General features: G+C 45.5%; 1 protein-coding gene across 13 annotated transcripts in view; it reads left to right on the forward strand.

Annotated features, from left to right (window-relative positions):
* Positions 1-3,640, forward strand: part of fgfr2 (fibroblast growth factor receptor 2) — a 35,044-nt gene extending 31,404 nt beyond the window's left edge. For all 13 annotated transcript variants that reach the window (XM_011484752.4, XM_078931620.1, XM_011484753.4 and 10 more), the window contains 3 exons: positions 537-674; positions 981-1,086; positions 2,154-3,640. In XM_011484752.4, the coding sequence (XP_011483054.1) occupies positions 537-674; positions 981-1,086; positions 2,154-2,318 (409 nt within the window). In that variant the 3' untranslated portion in view covers positions 2,319-3,640. The remainder of the gene's footprint in view (positions 1-536; positions 675-980; positions 1,087-2,153) is intronic.
* Positions 3,641-17,420: the final 13,780 nt, after the last annotated feature.

The raw sequence follows: 17,420 nt of genomic DNA on the forward strand, positions 1-17,420 counted from the left end.
ACTAGTTGGACCTCTAATGTGTGTGTGTGTGTGTGTGTGTGTATGTGTTGATTGTTATCATAAAGCAGGCTTCTTTTGCTGGCACAAACCAGGCATGCTGTCACTGCCAGATTTATCATTTGCGATGCCTTTGTTGCAGACAAAAACACAGCTTGGATTCACTGATATTTAACAACTGGACACCAGAACCAGGAAGCAGTTAATAACTATCAGTCTCTATGTCCATCTCAACACATGCCCTCTTTTTTCCATCATGAGTGGGTCAGTGTTTGCTTTGGTGGGGTGTGATGGAACAATACCAGTTTGTGGGACCAGCAGGCCGCTCACAAAGACCATCATTGTGACCATGGCCAGAGTAGCTCTTGCTTTAGCTCAGCACCACAAGTCACTGCATGGCAAAGAGTTGGGATTGAAGCCTCTTCATACAATGCTTTCATTTGACCAACCCTTTGTAGTGGCAGTGGGGGAACATCGATTGAACCTATAGGTGTTTGTTAGTGTGTTACCAATACAGATGTCTGTTGTCTCCACAACAGCTGGTCGTTTGGGGTGCTGATGTGGGAGATCTTCACCCTAGGGGGTTCGCCCTACCCTGGCATTCCTGTGGAAGAGCTTTTTAAGTTGCTCAAAGAGGGCCATCGCATGGACAAGCCTGGAAACTGCACCAACGAGCTGTAAGTTTAGCCGTTCCGCAAACACAAACGCATACATTTTACCGGAAAAAACATTCAGCTTGATCAGCGGTTTAAGTGTTTAGAGGATGGAATACATGGCAGCTTCTCCATTGGTGCAACACAGGCTTTTAAAAAGCCACACCCAACAAAAATATGGGGTGGGGCCAATCACTTTACTCCACCCCCCAAAAATCCACAAATTCAGAGTTTCTGAGAAAACTGATAAGTCATTTTTAGAGACACCCTCAAGAAATCAGGAGATGCTTTTTTTGTTGTTGATGTTTTTGTGGTTCTGTTCCCCCTCAGGTACATGATGATGAAAGACTGTTGGCACGCCATCTCATCTCAAAGACCCACTTTCAAGCAGCTTGTGGAGGATCTGGATCGGATCCTCAGCCTCAGCACCAACGAGGTGAGTGTGGCTCTGACCTTCACATCTTTACCTTTTTCAGACCCTCCTTTGGTCGGCGTGAAGGAGTAAGATAGGGCAGAGAAGGTCATCCTGTAACATCTACTTCTGCGTGAAGTTCGTGGATCATGTTGGTATGATTTCTGAAAACAGCTAAGGAATATCAGAAGGAATGGCCTGCATGTTTTTTCCTCTTGTCTTTTGCAATATCCATGTGTCGACCTGAAAAGAGGCTGTGGATGGAAATCTGTCAAAACTCCTAAGTTCTGGAGCTGGATCCAAAGAGATTTATGCCAAAAAAACAGCAACTGGAATTAGAGTCAGAACTTTAAAAAATGTAATAAAGTGCCCTTTTCTTGCTTTTTTTTCTCCCCCCTCCTTTTCCTGTACCCCAAACCGCTGGCAGATGTGGAGAACTTTAGTAATGCGAGCCTTTTTGTGTTGAGCTGGGAAAATGGAAGCCAGTGCTGATTTTTTTTTTGCAAACTCCTCCTCCAACACCGCCAGTCCCAGTCAAAACCGTGAAAATAAGGGGTGTGCTTGTGAGGAGGGGGGGTGGCAGAAACAACTTCACAAAACACTGCAGCAAGTGAGAAGTTAATAACGGGATTTTTTAAAGTTTTCTTCTTCTTCCTTCTTCATGGAGGTTTGTTTTTGCTCCTGCGAGAGTTTTTTTCCGAACCATCTTCCAGTGTTGTTATGTCAGGCGCTCAGTCTCATATATCACATCCGTTTAAGCTGAACATCATCTTTTGCCATTTCCCTAAATGTGTTTGTCCTTCAAAACCAAACCAGCTCCTCTAAAGTCCAACAGTTAATGACCTCCTTCTTTTATTTCCATGCATATTTCTTCGGTTCCATTTCAGAAACTTCTCTGGATGATTTGGTCGGTTTTAGATGAGAATCTCTATCAAGGTGAAAGTCTTCTCTGTCTTTTCACACCCTTTTCTGGAAAGTCCCAGTTCTTCTTGACTGGGCTTCAGCTTCCAAATCCTTTAAGGTTTAACGCCTCCCTTCTGAAATAATCCTGTTTCATATTTTGCTTTTCTTTTTTTTTTTTGTTCCTGCAGGAGTATCTCGATCTGTGTGCCCCGACAGAGCAGTATTCCCCCAGCTTCCCCGACACCAGGAGCTCCTGTTCCTCCGGTGACGACTCCGTATTTTCCCACGACCCTTTACCGGACGAGCCCTGCCTCCCCAAGTACCAGCACATTAACGGGAACGTCAAAAGATGAGCCTTTCCCCACAGGGCTCCAACCTCAACTTCACTCGGACACCTTCTCTGGAATCATCCGGCCCATCTCCTGGGCCAGGATGGGACGATGCTGGTGTCAGCGCTGCTGTCACACTAACACTGCCATGCACTCACACAACACACAAAACATGCTGATGTGAAGCCTTAAAGAGGAGGACTCTACAGAAGCTACTATAGACTGACTGAAGGAACTTCATTCCCCAGGGATGCTTCTCCTTCATCCTCCTCCTCTTCTCACAGAATAAACTTTTCCTGTTGGTTCTTATCTTTGCACCCAGAGCTTCAAAGACGTTTGGTGATCCAGTTGGAGAACTGGGATTCCAAGGTTTGCTGCTGGAGGAATGTATGGACTGGTGTGACCTTTAGGTGACTCGAAAAAGAAGACGAATAGGAAACGGACTGATAGACAGATTTAACTAACAAAACAGGAACAGGAGGAGAACAAGTATCAAATCTTCCCTCCTGTTTATTTTGTAATATTGGTACATTTCTTTTTATGTTTCTTGATAAACCTCCCCAATTCTTTTGGAGAAAGAATACACAGTATAATGTATAGTGCTGGGTATATTTGTAAATATATTCAAATATGTATAAAATATATATTTACTATGAATTATTTTTTGTATGAACTTGGAAGTAAGCCCTCTCCCATGTTTTGAATTTTAAAATGATGTGTCCTTTGGTTTTGCTTCATGGAGACGTGGACGCACACAGAAAACCTTCCTGCGCTTTTTTTTTTTAACAAAGTTGGCTTCAGGGACCGAGGTAGCGTGTTAATTTATTGACTTACGTACTTTGAGAGGAATCAAAATTTTTGAAAAATTATGATGGAAATGATGACATTAATAATGCTGATAGTACAAAAATAATCACTTAAATGTATTCTAATTTAAAAGCGATCTTTCAACAATAACAGGAAAAAAAAAAGTATTTTTAGAGCATTTAATGAAATTCAAGTTTTTATGAGTTTTATATATGAATGTGAATATTAAGTTAAATTTTAAAAAGTGTACATTTTATAGCCACTTAATCCCTTTCATGTGTAGATGTTTGTGTCATCTCTATCCAGTCTTTTGTAGCTGCGCTTTAGGAAATTGCATTTTCTGGATATTTATGTATAATTGAAAGACATAAGACGTTTACCAATCTGCCTCTGTACTTAGATAAACTGTCAAATTTACCTGAAAGGATAAAAATCTGGAGAAGAACGCGTCAAAGGTTTTTTTTTCTACTGGACCAACATGCAGTTGTTGTTTTGCAGGGGTTCCTACAACATTTGCAAAATAAATATGGAAATTTGTATTTGTGGTTTAGCTGTGACTTTTTGGACGGTTTAATGTGTGAATTGTGAACATTTTCCCCAAACCAGACATTCTTGTTTGATTTGTGGATCAGTTTCCACCTCTGGGAAACAGGAGAGACCTTTTTTCCACCAAATGAGCAGTTAGGTCAGACAAACTGGAAAAATCAGCAGCAGGATGGAGTGATCATGTGATGGTGCACTGCTATAAAAAATACTAACCTTTAACTGTCCAGGACACATCACAAATGAAATCTGATCAAATGAAGACTTTACTTGAAGAATCAAAGCAATCTGGTTAATGCAAAAGACACTGATCATGATAGCATGTCTGTGTCTCCATCTGTCTGCCTTTGATCATTTGAGAGACTCTCTAATCGGTCCTTTCATTGCTTGATGGATTTCCCCGTCAGGCTTATCAGACCAGATTAAATTCTGCAGAGCGAGCAGCGGATTTACCTGATTTAATGTAAGGAATCGTAGCAGACATATTAGCAAGAGTGACGGCTGGGAATGTGGTCACTCTTTGCATTGGGGGTTAATTACCAACCTCACATTTCACTGATGGCAGACGTGTGAAGAAGGTCATAACCACTGACTGTATGCGAGAACTGGAGTGTGTGAGTGTGATGTCATCCATAGAAAATGGTTTCTTCTGGTTTTATTCGCCATTGTTCCGCAACATGCCGGACGTCATCAGTAAAGGCCGTGTCGCACTGATGATTCATACAATTCGCGAGTTTCTCACACACGACATGTGGGTCTTTCATTATCCCTTGTGCTATCGGCACTTTAACGTTGGGAGTTGGGTCATCTAGACCCACTAGACAGTGCTCTGAACCTTTTTTCTTCAATGATTTGTGATCTTCACTGGTGTCCATGGGTTACATGAAAGCTTTCCACATTTATCATGGTAGGGAGAACACCTCAATGGAAGGGGGCGGGGGGTCATCTAAGATAGCACAAGTGTTATACATGCGTGATTCATGGAATTCATAAGTGTTTCTTGCGTTAGTCATTTGTCAATGTGCACAGATGTCCGTCCGGGTTTCAGCCGACGGGTCTTTATGTGAAGAAATTTTGAGCTTTTTGAAAGTTTTGGTCGATTTGAGATTTATGCAGTTTATGTGTATTTTACGTAGTTTATATGCAATTCTTACGTTACGGAGCATGATTTTTTTCCAGAAAGATATTTGTGGCACACCACCAGCGCCATACGTCCACATATGTCCACATGTGTCAAATGGACTTTTCACACATGAATCATATCGCATATACGGCACACATATCCCATTAATATTACGTAACTGACGTACAAATCATCATGTGTTTATTTTCATATAGAAGTCTATGAGATTTTGGCTTCTTGGAGCCAGCAGGTACTTCCTGTTGGAAACGCCAGGGGGGAGGAGCCACTCAGACTGCTGTACAATCAGTGGTCGTAACATGAGGTGCAGGGAAACTGTTACATCCTTTCACACTGTTGCAAATTCACAACATACCATTTAACCCTTGTGCTATCTTAGGCACTTTACCATTGGGAGTGGGGTCATCTAGACCCACTAGACAGTGCTCTGAATTTTAATTTAATTAATTTGGCATAACTTATTAGGCTGCATAGTGGTGCAGCGGTTAGCATGCTTGCCTCCCAGCTGGGACCCTTCTGTGTGGAGGTTGCATGTTCTCCTTGTGATGGCTTTTTTCCACTCCAGCTTCCTCTCACAGTCTAACAACATGATTCAGACTTTGATAGTAAATTGCTGACTCTAAGATGTCCCTATGTGATTCTGGCACTGCAGCAGACTGACAACCTATCCAGGGTGTACCCAGGTTAAGCAATTTAAATGTGGGTTATTGCATATTTACGTAACCCTAGTAATATCCTAGGCACTTTAACCCTTGTGCTATCTTAGATGACCCCCCCTTACATTGACGTGTTCTCTCTACCATGACAAAGGTGGATAAAGGTGGAAAGATTTCATGTAATCCATGGACACCAGTGAAGATCACAAATCATTGAAGAAAAAAGGTTCAGAGCTCTGTCTAGTGGGTCTAGATGACCCAACTCCCGATGTTAAAATGCCTAAGATAGCACAAGGATTAACATTGGGAGTTGGGTCATCTTGACCCCACAAGACAGAACGCTGAACCTTTTTTCTTTTTGTGATCTTCACTGGTTACATGAAATCCTTTCCACCTTCATCCACCTGTGTCATGGTAGGGAGAACACGTCAATGGTCATCTTGACCCCATAGGATGAAAGGGTTAATAAGATTCCAACCCTCTTTAGGCAGGGTGACGTGTGTTCAGACGACCCTGATTGTGTCAAGCATCAAAAGAATTCAGTAGAAAACATAATTTCCCTTCTGAAACTGGTACAGACATCCACAGAAACGTTTACATCATTTTTCTTTTCATGCTTGCCTACAAGAGAGTCAGTTGACCAGGAGGCGTTTCTCCACAGCAGGTCATGTTCTCCAACAACTAGGAGTTACAACAATGACTTATTTAGAAGGGATACCAAAGGTGTTCTCTAACATGAACCGGGACACCCATCTATTACCAGGCTCCAACTTGTTTGGAATAAACACACAAGTCCTCCTCCAGCAGACATGTTCCCTCTTGTCTTCCAAGTCTGAAAAGAATTGGAGGCAAAAGTCAGACACATTCCTCTTTTTCCATAGAATGAGGGTAAAGAAAAAAAAGGCACGGGGGATTGGACAGGCAGAAAGGGATGAACCACAGCAATACACTGCAATATAAATGGATGGAGTGAAGAGAAAAGGAGCCGGATATCCAGGCTGGATTTGATCAGAATGAAGGGCTATTGTGCTGCAGACTGATGACACACACAGGAAGGGGAAACCTTCATGGAGATTCCTGCACTGGGACAGTGTGGATTAGTTGCTTTGGCAGCCTTCACAATGTTCATCCATCTTGAAGAATTAAGCACACTATAATACATTGACGATTCCTTTATTCCATCAATATTTCAAACAAATATCACACAAAATGTGTGATATTAAACCCGCTTTACCTCTCCTGGTTGTGGATCTGGGCCATTTTCCTGTCCTCCACTAATAAACACAGAAATCTGCACACAGTCAGGGCTCTAAATGAGTATTTCCTTTGGAGGGATTTTCGTTGCCTAATTCCCTGAAGATTAACCCGCTGACCCTCAAATATTAGCTTTGAATGACTTAAGAGAGAAGAATCTGGAAGACACTGTGGAGAGGTTTGTCTTCCTCTTCCTCTGCTCCTTTTTGTCTCAGATGTGCTGCAATCTGTATGGAAAATATAGTTTTCATCTTAATATTTAGTAAGCGAGAAGATTTGAGTTTAAGAAACTTTCAAGAGAGCACGAAGAGGCGCAAAAGGCCGATGAACTCTGTCGCCTGACCTTCAGACTGATGTTTTTCTGCCTGCAGTCTTCCTCTTCATCTTCCTTGTGGCCCCATGCTCTGTTGTCCAGCCATCTGGTAGGATCTGGTGTGTTTGCACAAGGCTTGGTCCTCTGGAATGTCAACATGAGGCTTTGTGCAAAGCCAAAGGAGCCCACATCCACAGGAGATGAGTCCAGGGAGAGAAGGGGTCTGACAGCATCAGGGGGCGTGCAGATCCGTGGTGAAAACCTGGGCAGGACACCAGAGTTTTTGGTCAAAAGTTCACATTTCTGAGTGTGGCATGTTTTCTGTCATGTCATTATTTTACAATGTGCATCTACAGCAGATATTTCCTGATTTACCAACGCTGCCTGAGCTTCTGCCGCTCAGCCCAGCCTTTGCTCTGCACAGCAGATAATGAATGGTTCATCGCTGGGTCAGTACTCACGTATGGGCGGGGTCTACTTTTGTTTGATTAAGGGCTTGCAGGAACCGTGTCTTGTTCTGCATGGAAGGATAAACAAGGCAAGTCTGTGTTCATGTGAGTGTGGAGGTGATGTGAGCAGATCTTCTAAACATTCACTAATTGTGTCACAGAAAGCACAAAAATATAAAACTGTTTTAGGAGTTTAGGTGTGGGGGTTTTGCTTTCGCTGAACATCTGAGGCGACAAATCCTGGAGTGTAGAGGGAAAAACTGTTAAGGAGAAGGCAAGAGAGCAGATCTGCTAGATGTCAGCAGATTATTATTTATTGGTTGAAGAATAAGAGGTTTTCTTGAAAGTCTCGCTTCGATCATCTTTGGTTCTACTGTCAAAGTGTTCCCGATGGTCTTTTAATTGTGATGATGCCGTTTTTTAGCCAAAATCGAAAAAAGCAAAAGCGCAATGTTTTTTTAGGTCATAGTTTCTGCAGAGCTGCAGGACTTCATTCGAAATTCATCTGTGAGTTGTGGGCGGGACATAGACAACCCCGCCCCCTTCCTGGTTGAAGGCTAAAGCGGAGCGGGGAGCTTGTGGCTCACAGAAAGCCTCAATTCTGATCTTTTTCAAATGACGTTTTTTCGTCTGCTCCGGATTTACAACTATTCAAACAAAGAAAAACAATTTTGGGCTTAATTTTCTGCATATATATATATATATATATATATATATATATATATATATATATATATATATATATATATATATATGCATATATAGAGTGTATATATATATATATCCATTATCAGCAATGTTTTTTCAATGTTTTTATCACAAAACATGATAAAAACACAAAAACACATTTTAAAAAAAAAAATCACATCAGGTCTATAAAGGAGCTTGTTTCAGATAAAAAAAAGACGTCAATTCAATTAAAAAAGTTAAATAAATGTTAAAAAAAAACTTTAGAATTTTGGAAAATACTTTGCAGAACATATGGATTGTAAAAAATATTCAGAATATACAGTATAAATATGTACAATATCTAGTAATAGTAATACATAAATAGGAAAACTAGAAACAATACAACTGAAGTTCCCAACACAAACACAGACTCTCAAAAAGCTACAGACAAAACATTTTAGACAAAACCATGTTTACGAAAACACAAACATGATGTAGAAACGACAACAACATGTCAAACCATGTTTCTTCAAGTGACTCTGAATTGTGTGTCTGAGGGTTTGTGTTTCATGTGTGTGTCCCTGGAAGTGCTGGTGATGTTCTGGGTGTTGCCTCACTAACCCCAGTGCCCCCCCCCCCCCCCCTCAATGAATGGATGGGACAGATAGATGATTCGAAACACTTTCAACATGTCAGTAAGCATGACAATGAAAATGGGAAACAGGGAACCATTGTAACCTCTTTCGAGGACATCACATTGTGGGTTTATTAGCACTGTAGTAAACTCTGATTACCTGGGAGCCTGTGAGAGCCAAAGAAAAAAAGGCAAATTAAAGAAGAGCTAGGGTCTCAAAAGGTTAAAAAAGCAGCGTTTAAAGTCGATCGTCTTTCAATCTGTTTTTTATCGGATCCAGGTTCACAAGGACTTTAATGAAGAAATACTCAGAAATCGAGCTTTGAGCTTAATTTCCTTTATCCCTTGTTCTATCCTAGGCACTTTAACGTTGGGAGTGGGGTCATCTAGACCCACTAGACAGTGCTCTGAACCTTTTTTCTTCAATGATTTGTGATTTGTGAACTGGTGTCCATGGATTACATGAAATCTTTCTACCTTTATCCACCTTTGTCATGGTAGGGAGAACACGTCAATGGAAGGGGGGGGGGGTCATCTAAGATAGCACAAGGGTTACGAAAGTCCTCCATCATCAGGAAGAAGAACATGTTTGGTCTTCGAGAAACTCCATTGCTCTCCTTTCGCGAAGTTTGCTCTGAGCTCCATGATGGACTGATAGAAGAAAAAACGGATGTATGGATTTCTGTTCTTCCTTGCTGTTGTTTGCTGAAGCGTTGCTGCGGTTCGGGTCTTGTCGTGCTGTTTTGCACGTCAAAGGGTGCATTAGTGCAGGACTGTAAAGGGCTGCTGTGTTTGCCATCCTCGCCTGACACGCCGTGTTTTACGGCTCTGGGTGTGTTTTATACGTGGGCTGAATCATAAAGTTGGAGGTGCCAATCACAGCCCCTCGGCCTTTCGGGCAGACTCGTTCCCCTGTGCCTCGTCTCGTGGTCGTGACGTCAGTGGTGACATCACAGGAATCCAACCCTGACGTGCAGCGATCATAACCTGCCAGCTTGTTTTCCAACTGTTGGTTTTTCAAGCACAAATAAGCGTCAACGGCTCATGACGGATGCTTTGAAAGAAAACTCATAGAATTTGACTGAAATAAAGAAAAAGCTCATGTGTGAAAAACTAATTGTTACCCCATTAGAAGGTTAAACTTCTTTACTTTGTTGATTTATTTGAGAAACAGATGTTTTCTTTGGAGCTTTAGTGATGCTGAGAACACATTTAGTCCAATAATGAAGCTGTTCTTCCTTGACACAAGCTCTGCTGCCTGGAAGAGCCGTATTTTACTGGCAGGCGGACAGAAAGGTGGCTGTTAGTGTGATGTTGATAATAAAGAGTCTGCTGCCTCCTTTGGCCTTCATGACAGGAGACAGGCTGGATGGAGATATACGGCTGGTGCACCAGCAGAACTCTTACTGTCAGGAGTAAACACAGGCCTGGCCAATAAAAAAAAGAAGAAGCTTGTTAAAAAAATGAAGTGCTCATAAACGATGTTTAATTGAAACTGTGCAGGAGGGCAGCTGGACAGAGTTATGGCTCCCAGAACAGCACATACACACTTCGGTTGCTGAGGGAGGGGAAGTTTAAGGAGGAAGAGGACGAAGGGGAGGAAGAGCAGGAAGTGGAAGAATGATTGATTGAACCTAAGATTGTTTTCTCTCCAAAAGGAAGAGTGGATTTTGTCCATAAGTCAAAGCCAAAGCAGCTTCCACAGGTAGCAGAAAAATTTGCTTTTAGACTCTTGTCTTTGTGAAGATGGATCTTTTCGCGGATGCAAACCATGTGAAACGGCTCCAGACGGCGTTGAGTATTGAATGAAGTTTCCCATCAGACACGGATAATCCTGTTTGCACATCCTCAGGTGCAAAGGCTGGCGTCTATCTTTGGTTTTTATCCCTGCAATGACGAATGGTCACCATGTCAAAGCCTCAGTGACATCCATGGAATATAAATTCACTGGGAATAAATCCCCCTGCTTCATCAACATCCCTCTGTCCTGGGGTAACAAGAACTCCAAAGATTACCTGGATGCTAACGCAGTTTTCAATCCTTGCTTTGCTTTTGTTTTTTTTAGATTTCCAAAAGTCTCCTTTTCCTTTTCTCCTCTTTTTTTTTTTTTTTTTACTATTCAGGTGATGTTAGCCCAAACTCTCCTCCACTTCTTCTAAGGCTCGGATCATTTTTAGCTAAATGTTTGTGTGCAGGTGCAGGAAAAATCCTCCCTCTTTCTACTTTCCTCACAGTCAAGAAGTTGTTAAAAAGAAGTGAACTGTGAGTGATGCACTTTCCTACAAACCTGGAGTCTCAGAGGCAACAAAAGCTCCCTCTGTCCTGCCCGGGCAGGACGGCATAATTATAGCTCCCTCCTTAATCACGGCCCTCAAAGCCCTTAAATTTTTCTTCTTTTTATTATTTCTGGGTTTGCTGTCAGCTAACAGTTGCAAAGTGTTGCAACATTATGGATTGCTCCTTTCTTTCATGCAGAGACAATGATGGGTGGAGGCACGCTGTTAAGATTTTAAAGTGCAGACAAAAGAGTGCAGCTCAGGTTGTGGGTTCACTCGCTGGATGTCATCAATCTTCTCATGGTTTGACATTTGGGGCATTTTTCATGGTTTTCCAGACAGGGTTTGAGCCGTTGAGCCTTAGTGCTTCATGGATAAAATCATCGTAGCTCTTTTTGTATTTTTCTGGTGCAGATTGGAGTCAGGGAGTCGGTTTGTGCTGCTCGAGAAGAGCCTGAGGACATCACTTCTTGGAGGTTGTGGTTGTAGGCCGGCAGCCAGGGTCCTCAGACCTTCTTCCTGGCAGAGGGCTGCGCTCCCATCTGGAGCCCCTCCTGCTCGCAGCCAGGCTGAGCTGGTTAGGCTGCGCTGAGGCTCACCAAAGACCGCTGCAAAAACAAACCTTTGGGGCTTTGCTGAAATTCCTTGGCTGCAGAGCTTAACTCTGAAGGCCACTTTCATGGGAGAATGGGAGGGTGGCCTCACAACCATCCAGAAACCTGCAGCGTCTACCACCATTCCAGAAAGCAACGCGTCTTGTTGGTGTTCTGTGTTGGAGGATTGTGATCAGGACAGTGATGTTTGGATTCCACTGAGAGGCCCGGTGGCTCCTGAATGCGTTGACTAAAGCATTATTAGAATACATAAAGAGGAGAAAGAACCAAAGTGTGTTAGGCTCACATCAGAGGAGATTGATGATGTTTGTGAAAGTCTGTCATCAGCTTAAATGTTCAGCACACAACATGCTGCTGCAAAAAGCTGCAGAGACAGAGGGTCTGCGGGTGGAGCTGCTCTGCCGCAATAGTTTACTTTATGGATCCTATAGAGAGTGGGAGAGGGGTGGGGGGGGTGGGGGTGCCAGGCATTTGTTTCCCATTCATATATTTTCTGTGGAGAAGAACCTTTACTTTACAACTCCCTGCTTTGCTCATGAAACTAAAGCAAACCTCTTCTCCATCGGGTGAAAAGTCCCATCATTCCTACGAGTCAGAAAAATGTGAAACATATTGTTTCGGATCTTTTAAAGGGGGCTGCTTTCACTGCCCCCCCCCCCCCCCCCCCCCCTCCCAAACTACTGGAGCAGGAAAAAGCCTCTGCAGCCCCTCTGGAGCTGGCCCAAACCAAGCAAATTATGGCCCGAGATCTTTTTCTACGATCTTCTGTCACGCACAAACATCAGCGAGCGGCGCGTCGAGTTCTCCCAGCCCTTTGTGGTTCCCTCAAGTTCTGCTAAGTAAGAAAAAGACAACTAGAGAAGGTTGTTCTTCTGGAATAGAAGGTCGGCACACGTGAATATTCTACCATAAAGTCATCAGGAAATCACAAACTATCCGAGTGACACATCATTCAAAATTTAAAGACCCACTGCAATGAAAAGCGTGTTTCTGCCATCACCCATGTGTGAATCTGAATCTAAGATGGATGGTTTCGTTCTCAACTCGGAGGTGACTTTTCTGCAGACCTCCTGCTGCTGCAGAAACTGTGTCCCAGGAAATGATACAGGTTTTTGGATTTTGCTGTAAAAACGGCACCATGCGGATCAAAAGACAACAGAACGCTTTGAAAACAAATCAGAAGATGATCGGACTTTAACAAATAAGTAAAACTTCTTGGATTCTGCATCAGAGTGTAAACTTTTTATTTTAAGTCAAACTGATTTCTTCAAGAAAAATGATTGTTTGGTATTCAAACACGTTTTCTCACTTATTTCTCTATGAATCCGTTTCCCCCAGTATTTTATAGTCAAAGAGGAGAAAGTCTGGTGTTAGACTTTCCCCTTTTAAAAAACTAGTAGAGACACACAAGTTATTGTTTGTAAGATTTCAGATCAGCTCATTAATGTTTGGGAGTAAGACGCGTGTCCACAGCCCTTCAGAAGACAAGCTCTGTGGAGCCAGATCAAGTCCCCCCACTCCAGCTCAGCGTGGGTGGAGCCCTGTTGTTTACTGTAGTGTTAAGTGTGCGCCCCTCCAGGATCAGACGGGGCCATAATCCCCTCTTCATTCCAACGGTGGTCCAGGTTGTGTGTAAGTGGACATGGGTGATGGCAGACAGAGAGCGGCTCGCCAGCCCTGCTGTTCGGACTCGCCGTGAACCTTGGACCAGACAAAGAGAAACACATGTGGACGCGTTTTCTTCTCAGGCTGAAGCAGTCCTTCACAAACAGCACAGAAACGGAGAGAAAGGAAGCACAGGCGGAAGGCTTTTGTCTATTCCTGAGATCCTGGCGGCACTCTAATGTTCTCCCTGTGCTTTAATGTCATGTCACCTTATAAAAAGACATTATGGTCTCTCCAAAGAGTCCAGAGAGCGGGATTATGGGAGCTTTAGACTGGCTCCAGAACGGGCACTTACTGCGAGTGACAAGAGAGCATCTCCAGACCGCTGCCCCTCCCCGAACGGGAAACCTTTGGATTCCCAATCTGGATCCTTAACCCTTGTGCTATGCTAGGCAATGTTTTTTTTTTTTTTTTTTTTTTTTTTCCTTTTTTTTTTTAACTTGTCCTGTCCAACAGCTAGGCAGACAGATGAGAGCTGAGGGCCTCTTGGGTTGGACATATTTTACTTTAACAAGAGGGGTTATTAATCTTCAGACAAACCAAAGGTATGTCTGAATAAACCCCTTTTGTAATTGAGGCCAAACTTTATTAATTTCAAACATGTCTGAAAATCTTTGGTGTTGGACCGGACGGAAAAGGAAAGAGGGGAAGAAGAAAGAGGGACGTTAGAGAGAGGGGGGGTAGGGGGTGATAATAGGAGGGAAAGGGGGATAAGACCATGAAGCAGCATAAAGCAACAAGTTTACTGGTTGTTAATCATTATGGTAAGGTTCAAATGTAAAAAAAAAACAAAAAAAAGGGCGGAGCCTGTCCACACACACACTCAAATGTTATAAACACACCTGTTAGTTGCAAAAATGTCCACCTGTCGACATGTACACAAAACAGATAGTGTTCACACGCATACTTATGCCTTAAAACCAACTAGTGTGAAATATTTCAGTCGTTCAGTCTGTTGAGCTAATACCTGTGCTCAGGTGAGTGTTTATGTTCTTCTAAAATGGATGGTGGAACGTGAAAAGAAGGAGTGAGAGTGCCCAGCCATCCCCACCCCAAGACCCCCACCGCACCAGCAGCGGCAGCCAAATTCACCCCAACACCACACGGGAACCGGCAGGGAACAACCGCCGCCCGGGCGACCAAGCCCGCCACCCAGGCCAGGGCCAGCAGGGCCGCCGCAAGGCCCCCAGAGCCAGAGAGCAGGGAGGCACGGAGGGAAAGAGAGCGCCGCCCCAGCCCAACCAGGAGAGCAGCCCCCCCGCCGCGCCGGGAGAACCCAACGCAGGGCCCCACCGGAGAAGGACGCCCACAGCCCCAGACGAGCACCCCACCACCACCCAGGAGTTCCGGGCATCCCCCCGTCCCAACCCCAGGTACGGGCCAGGACCCCCCAAGGGAGACCCACTCCGCACTCCAGGCAGCCATCCGCCCGGCCCACGGTTGGTCCAGGGAGGAGCGAGGCAGGGGCCCGCCGCCCCCGCCCAGAAGGGGGGAACCCCGGGGAAAAAAGAGGGCCCACAAGGGGTGTTGTAAATATGGCCCGACCAGGCTCGGCCACAGTTGGAAATTTGGCGGGGCCCAGCACTCAGGAGCAAGGACCAGAACCCACCCCCCAGGGACACGAACACCCCCGGCTCAGATGTAATGTGAACCCCCCCACCGCGCGGAGAGAGCACCGCCGGGCCCAGGAAGCCAGCACCCCGGGGACACAGCCGCCGTTGCAAAGGGGCCCGTACCCCCCACCAGGGAAGAGGCAGGGGACAGATGGTCCTAGGTCCCACCTTCCTTGCAAAATGTGTGTGCGTGTATGTGTGTTTGAGAGAGTGTGTGTGTGCATGTGTGTGTGTTTATGTTGGGATGTATATATTGAGGGGGGAGGGGTGTGTGTACTAAGGGGGGTGCGGTTAAAATTGGCGGGTAGGGCACTAAGGGGACGTCTCCTGATTACTCACAGTGACGTCCCCTCACCCTCCCCACCAAGGGGCCCTAAATGTCTAAGGTGCGGTTAAAATTGGCGGGTAGGGTGCTAGGAGGACATCCGCTGCTTGCTGGCAGTGATGTCCAAGCACCCCCCCTACCAAGGGCCCTACATGTCTAAGGTGCAAATAAAACCGAAAGAGGGGGGGCCCACTCCATACGGCAACCACAGGAGGGGGGTCACTGCCTAGTAAACCCCCCCCCCCCCCCCCCCCAAGGCTCATCGCAGGCTAAGCCCCCCACCCCCTCACCCTATTATGAGGTTATATGAGGAAGGGGGTAAGTTGGGGACAGATGATAGACTGTCCCCCGGTGGTCAAACAGCCGTCCCCCGCCCCCCCCCCCCCCCCAGCAAGGGGGCCAGGCCCACCCAGCCCCGGGGCCCCACCCCCGGAGGCGCAGACACCCCAGGCCCAGCACCACCACCCCTACACAGAGAGAGGGGAGCCAGAAAGCGCCGGCCCCCCCCGGAGCAAGCCCAGGCCCCCACCCCCAAACGCCGGCCCTAGAAGAGCTCTGGTCAGGCCTCGACGGGACCGAGGCAGCCAACCGGCCGGGGAAACCGCCGATGGCCTCAGCGGAGACCCCGACCCGTCAACCCCCCTGCCCCGTACCAATAGTGCCCCCCCCCCCTCCCCCAGAATGCCCCCCCACAGGACAGGGCCGACAAGACCCCCACCCCACCCCACCCCCAGACCCCGCAGCCGAAGCGGATGACACCCAGAGCGACCGGGGGCCCCAAGAGGGTTGTCCCGTCCCGCCCCAGAGCCAGGGAAGGGCCGATCCCAGCCCCAGGTGTAGACGGGAAGCCCATCCAGCGCCGCTGGCCCCCCCCCCCGAGCAGCGCCCCCCGCCAACCCCCCCCGGCACAGGCAAAGGGACCACCCCCCCAAGCCAAGCCAGACCACCACCCCACCCCCCCCCCACCACGCACCCCCACACCCAAGCCCAGAGGACCACGCAGCGCCCCAGGCCGCCCCACCCAGGCGCCGGACCCGACCCCCCGACCAACGGAGCCCCCACCACCCCCGGCCAGGCACCGGAGGCCCCGACCCCCACCCCGGCCCACGGCAGAAGGGCAAGGAGCAGCGACGACCATGCCCCCCCCACCCCCTAAGTCACGGAGTTAGCTATGGGAGACCAGAGAGACCGAATTCTTTCAAAGTTACTTGAACTTTGGGCTGACATTTTTTCCAAGCTGATATGATCAAGCAGCAGATTTCTGTGTTGACTTATATTTATATTTTTTTTGCTTTTCCAATTTATTAAAATAGTTTTTTTAGCAATGCAAAGAGTTATGAAAATGATAGAGCCTAATCCTCCTTCTACATCGATGGCACTCATGTCACCAAGCACACAAAGTGACGGTGAAGCTGTGATTGAAACCTTAAGCCAGACTGATAGATCGGCACATACCTGCTGCCAGAGAGCCTGGACAGGCGTGCAGAACCATAGTGCATGCATGTAATTGTCGGGTAGATTACTGTCACAGTGCTGACAAATGTCTGAGTTACTGAGACCCATCTTGAACATCCTCTGTCCAGTGTAGTAAATTCTGTGAAGAGTTTTGAAATGGATTAGCTGCAGATTTGGATTTTTTGTCATTTTAAAGGTGTTTAGACAAAGTTCTGACCAAAAACTTTCATCTGTGCTGATGCTCAAATCCGCATCCCATTTTGTTGTCGGAAGTGAAATATTGTTATCTAAATTACATAAAAGTTTGTATATTTTGGAGAGAGTTTTATTCATTGAGAAATTGATCAGAGTGGTAACTACATCTGGTAGCTTTAAATCGTTGTCTCTGTATTTAAACTTTTTAGTAATAATTGATTTAAGTTGCTGATATTCCAAGAAGTTATATATTCCATGTTTGTCTTGAAGTTCCTGGGGAGTTATGAATCTTCTATCAATAATTATGTGCTCTAGTTGTTTTATGCCCCCTGCTTGCCAAGCTGGGAAGTGGATAATTTTTTTGTTTATGAGGATGTCTGGGTTGTTCCAGATGGGTGTCATTTTGCACGGTTGAATTGATGATTTTGATATTTTGAGAAATTCCCACCAGGCTGTTTAAGTGGCATTTATATTAATACTTTTGAAACAATCCTGTTTTTTAACTATTTGACTAATA

The sequence above is a fragment of the Oryzias latipes genome, chromosome 15, assembly GCF_053564925.1.
Source record: "Oryzias latipes strain Hd-rR chromosome 15, Olatipes_Hd-rR_3.1".
Taxonomy (NCBI): Eukaryota; Metazoa; Chordata; class Actinopteri; order Beloniformes; family Adrianichthyidae; genus Oryzias; species Oryzias latipes.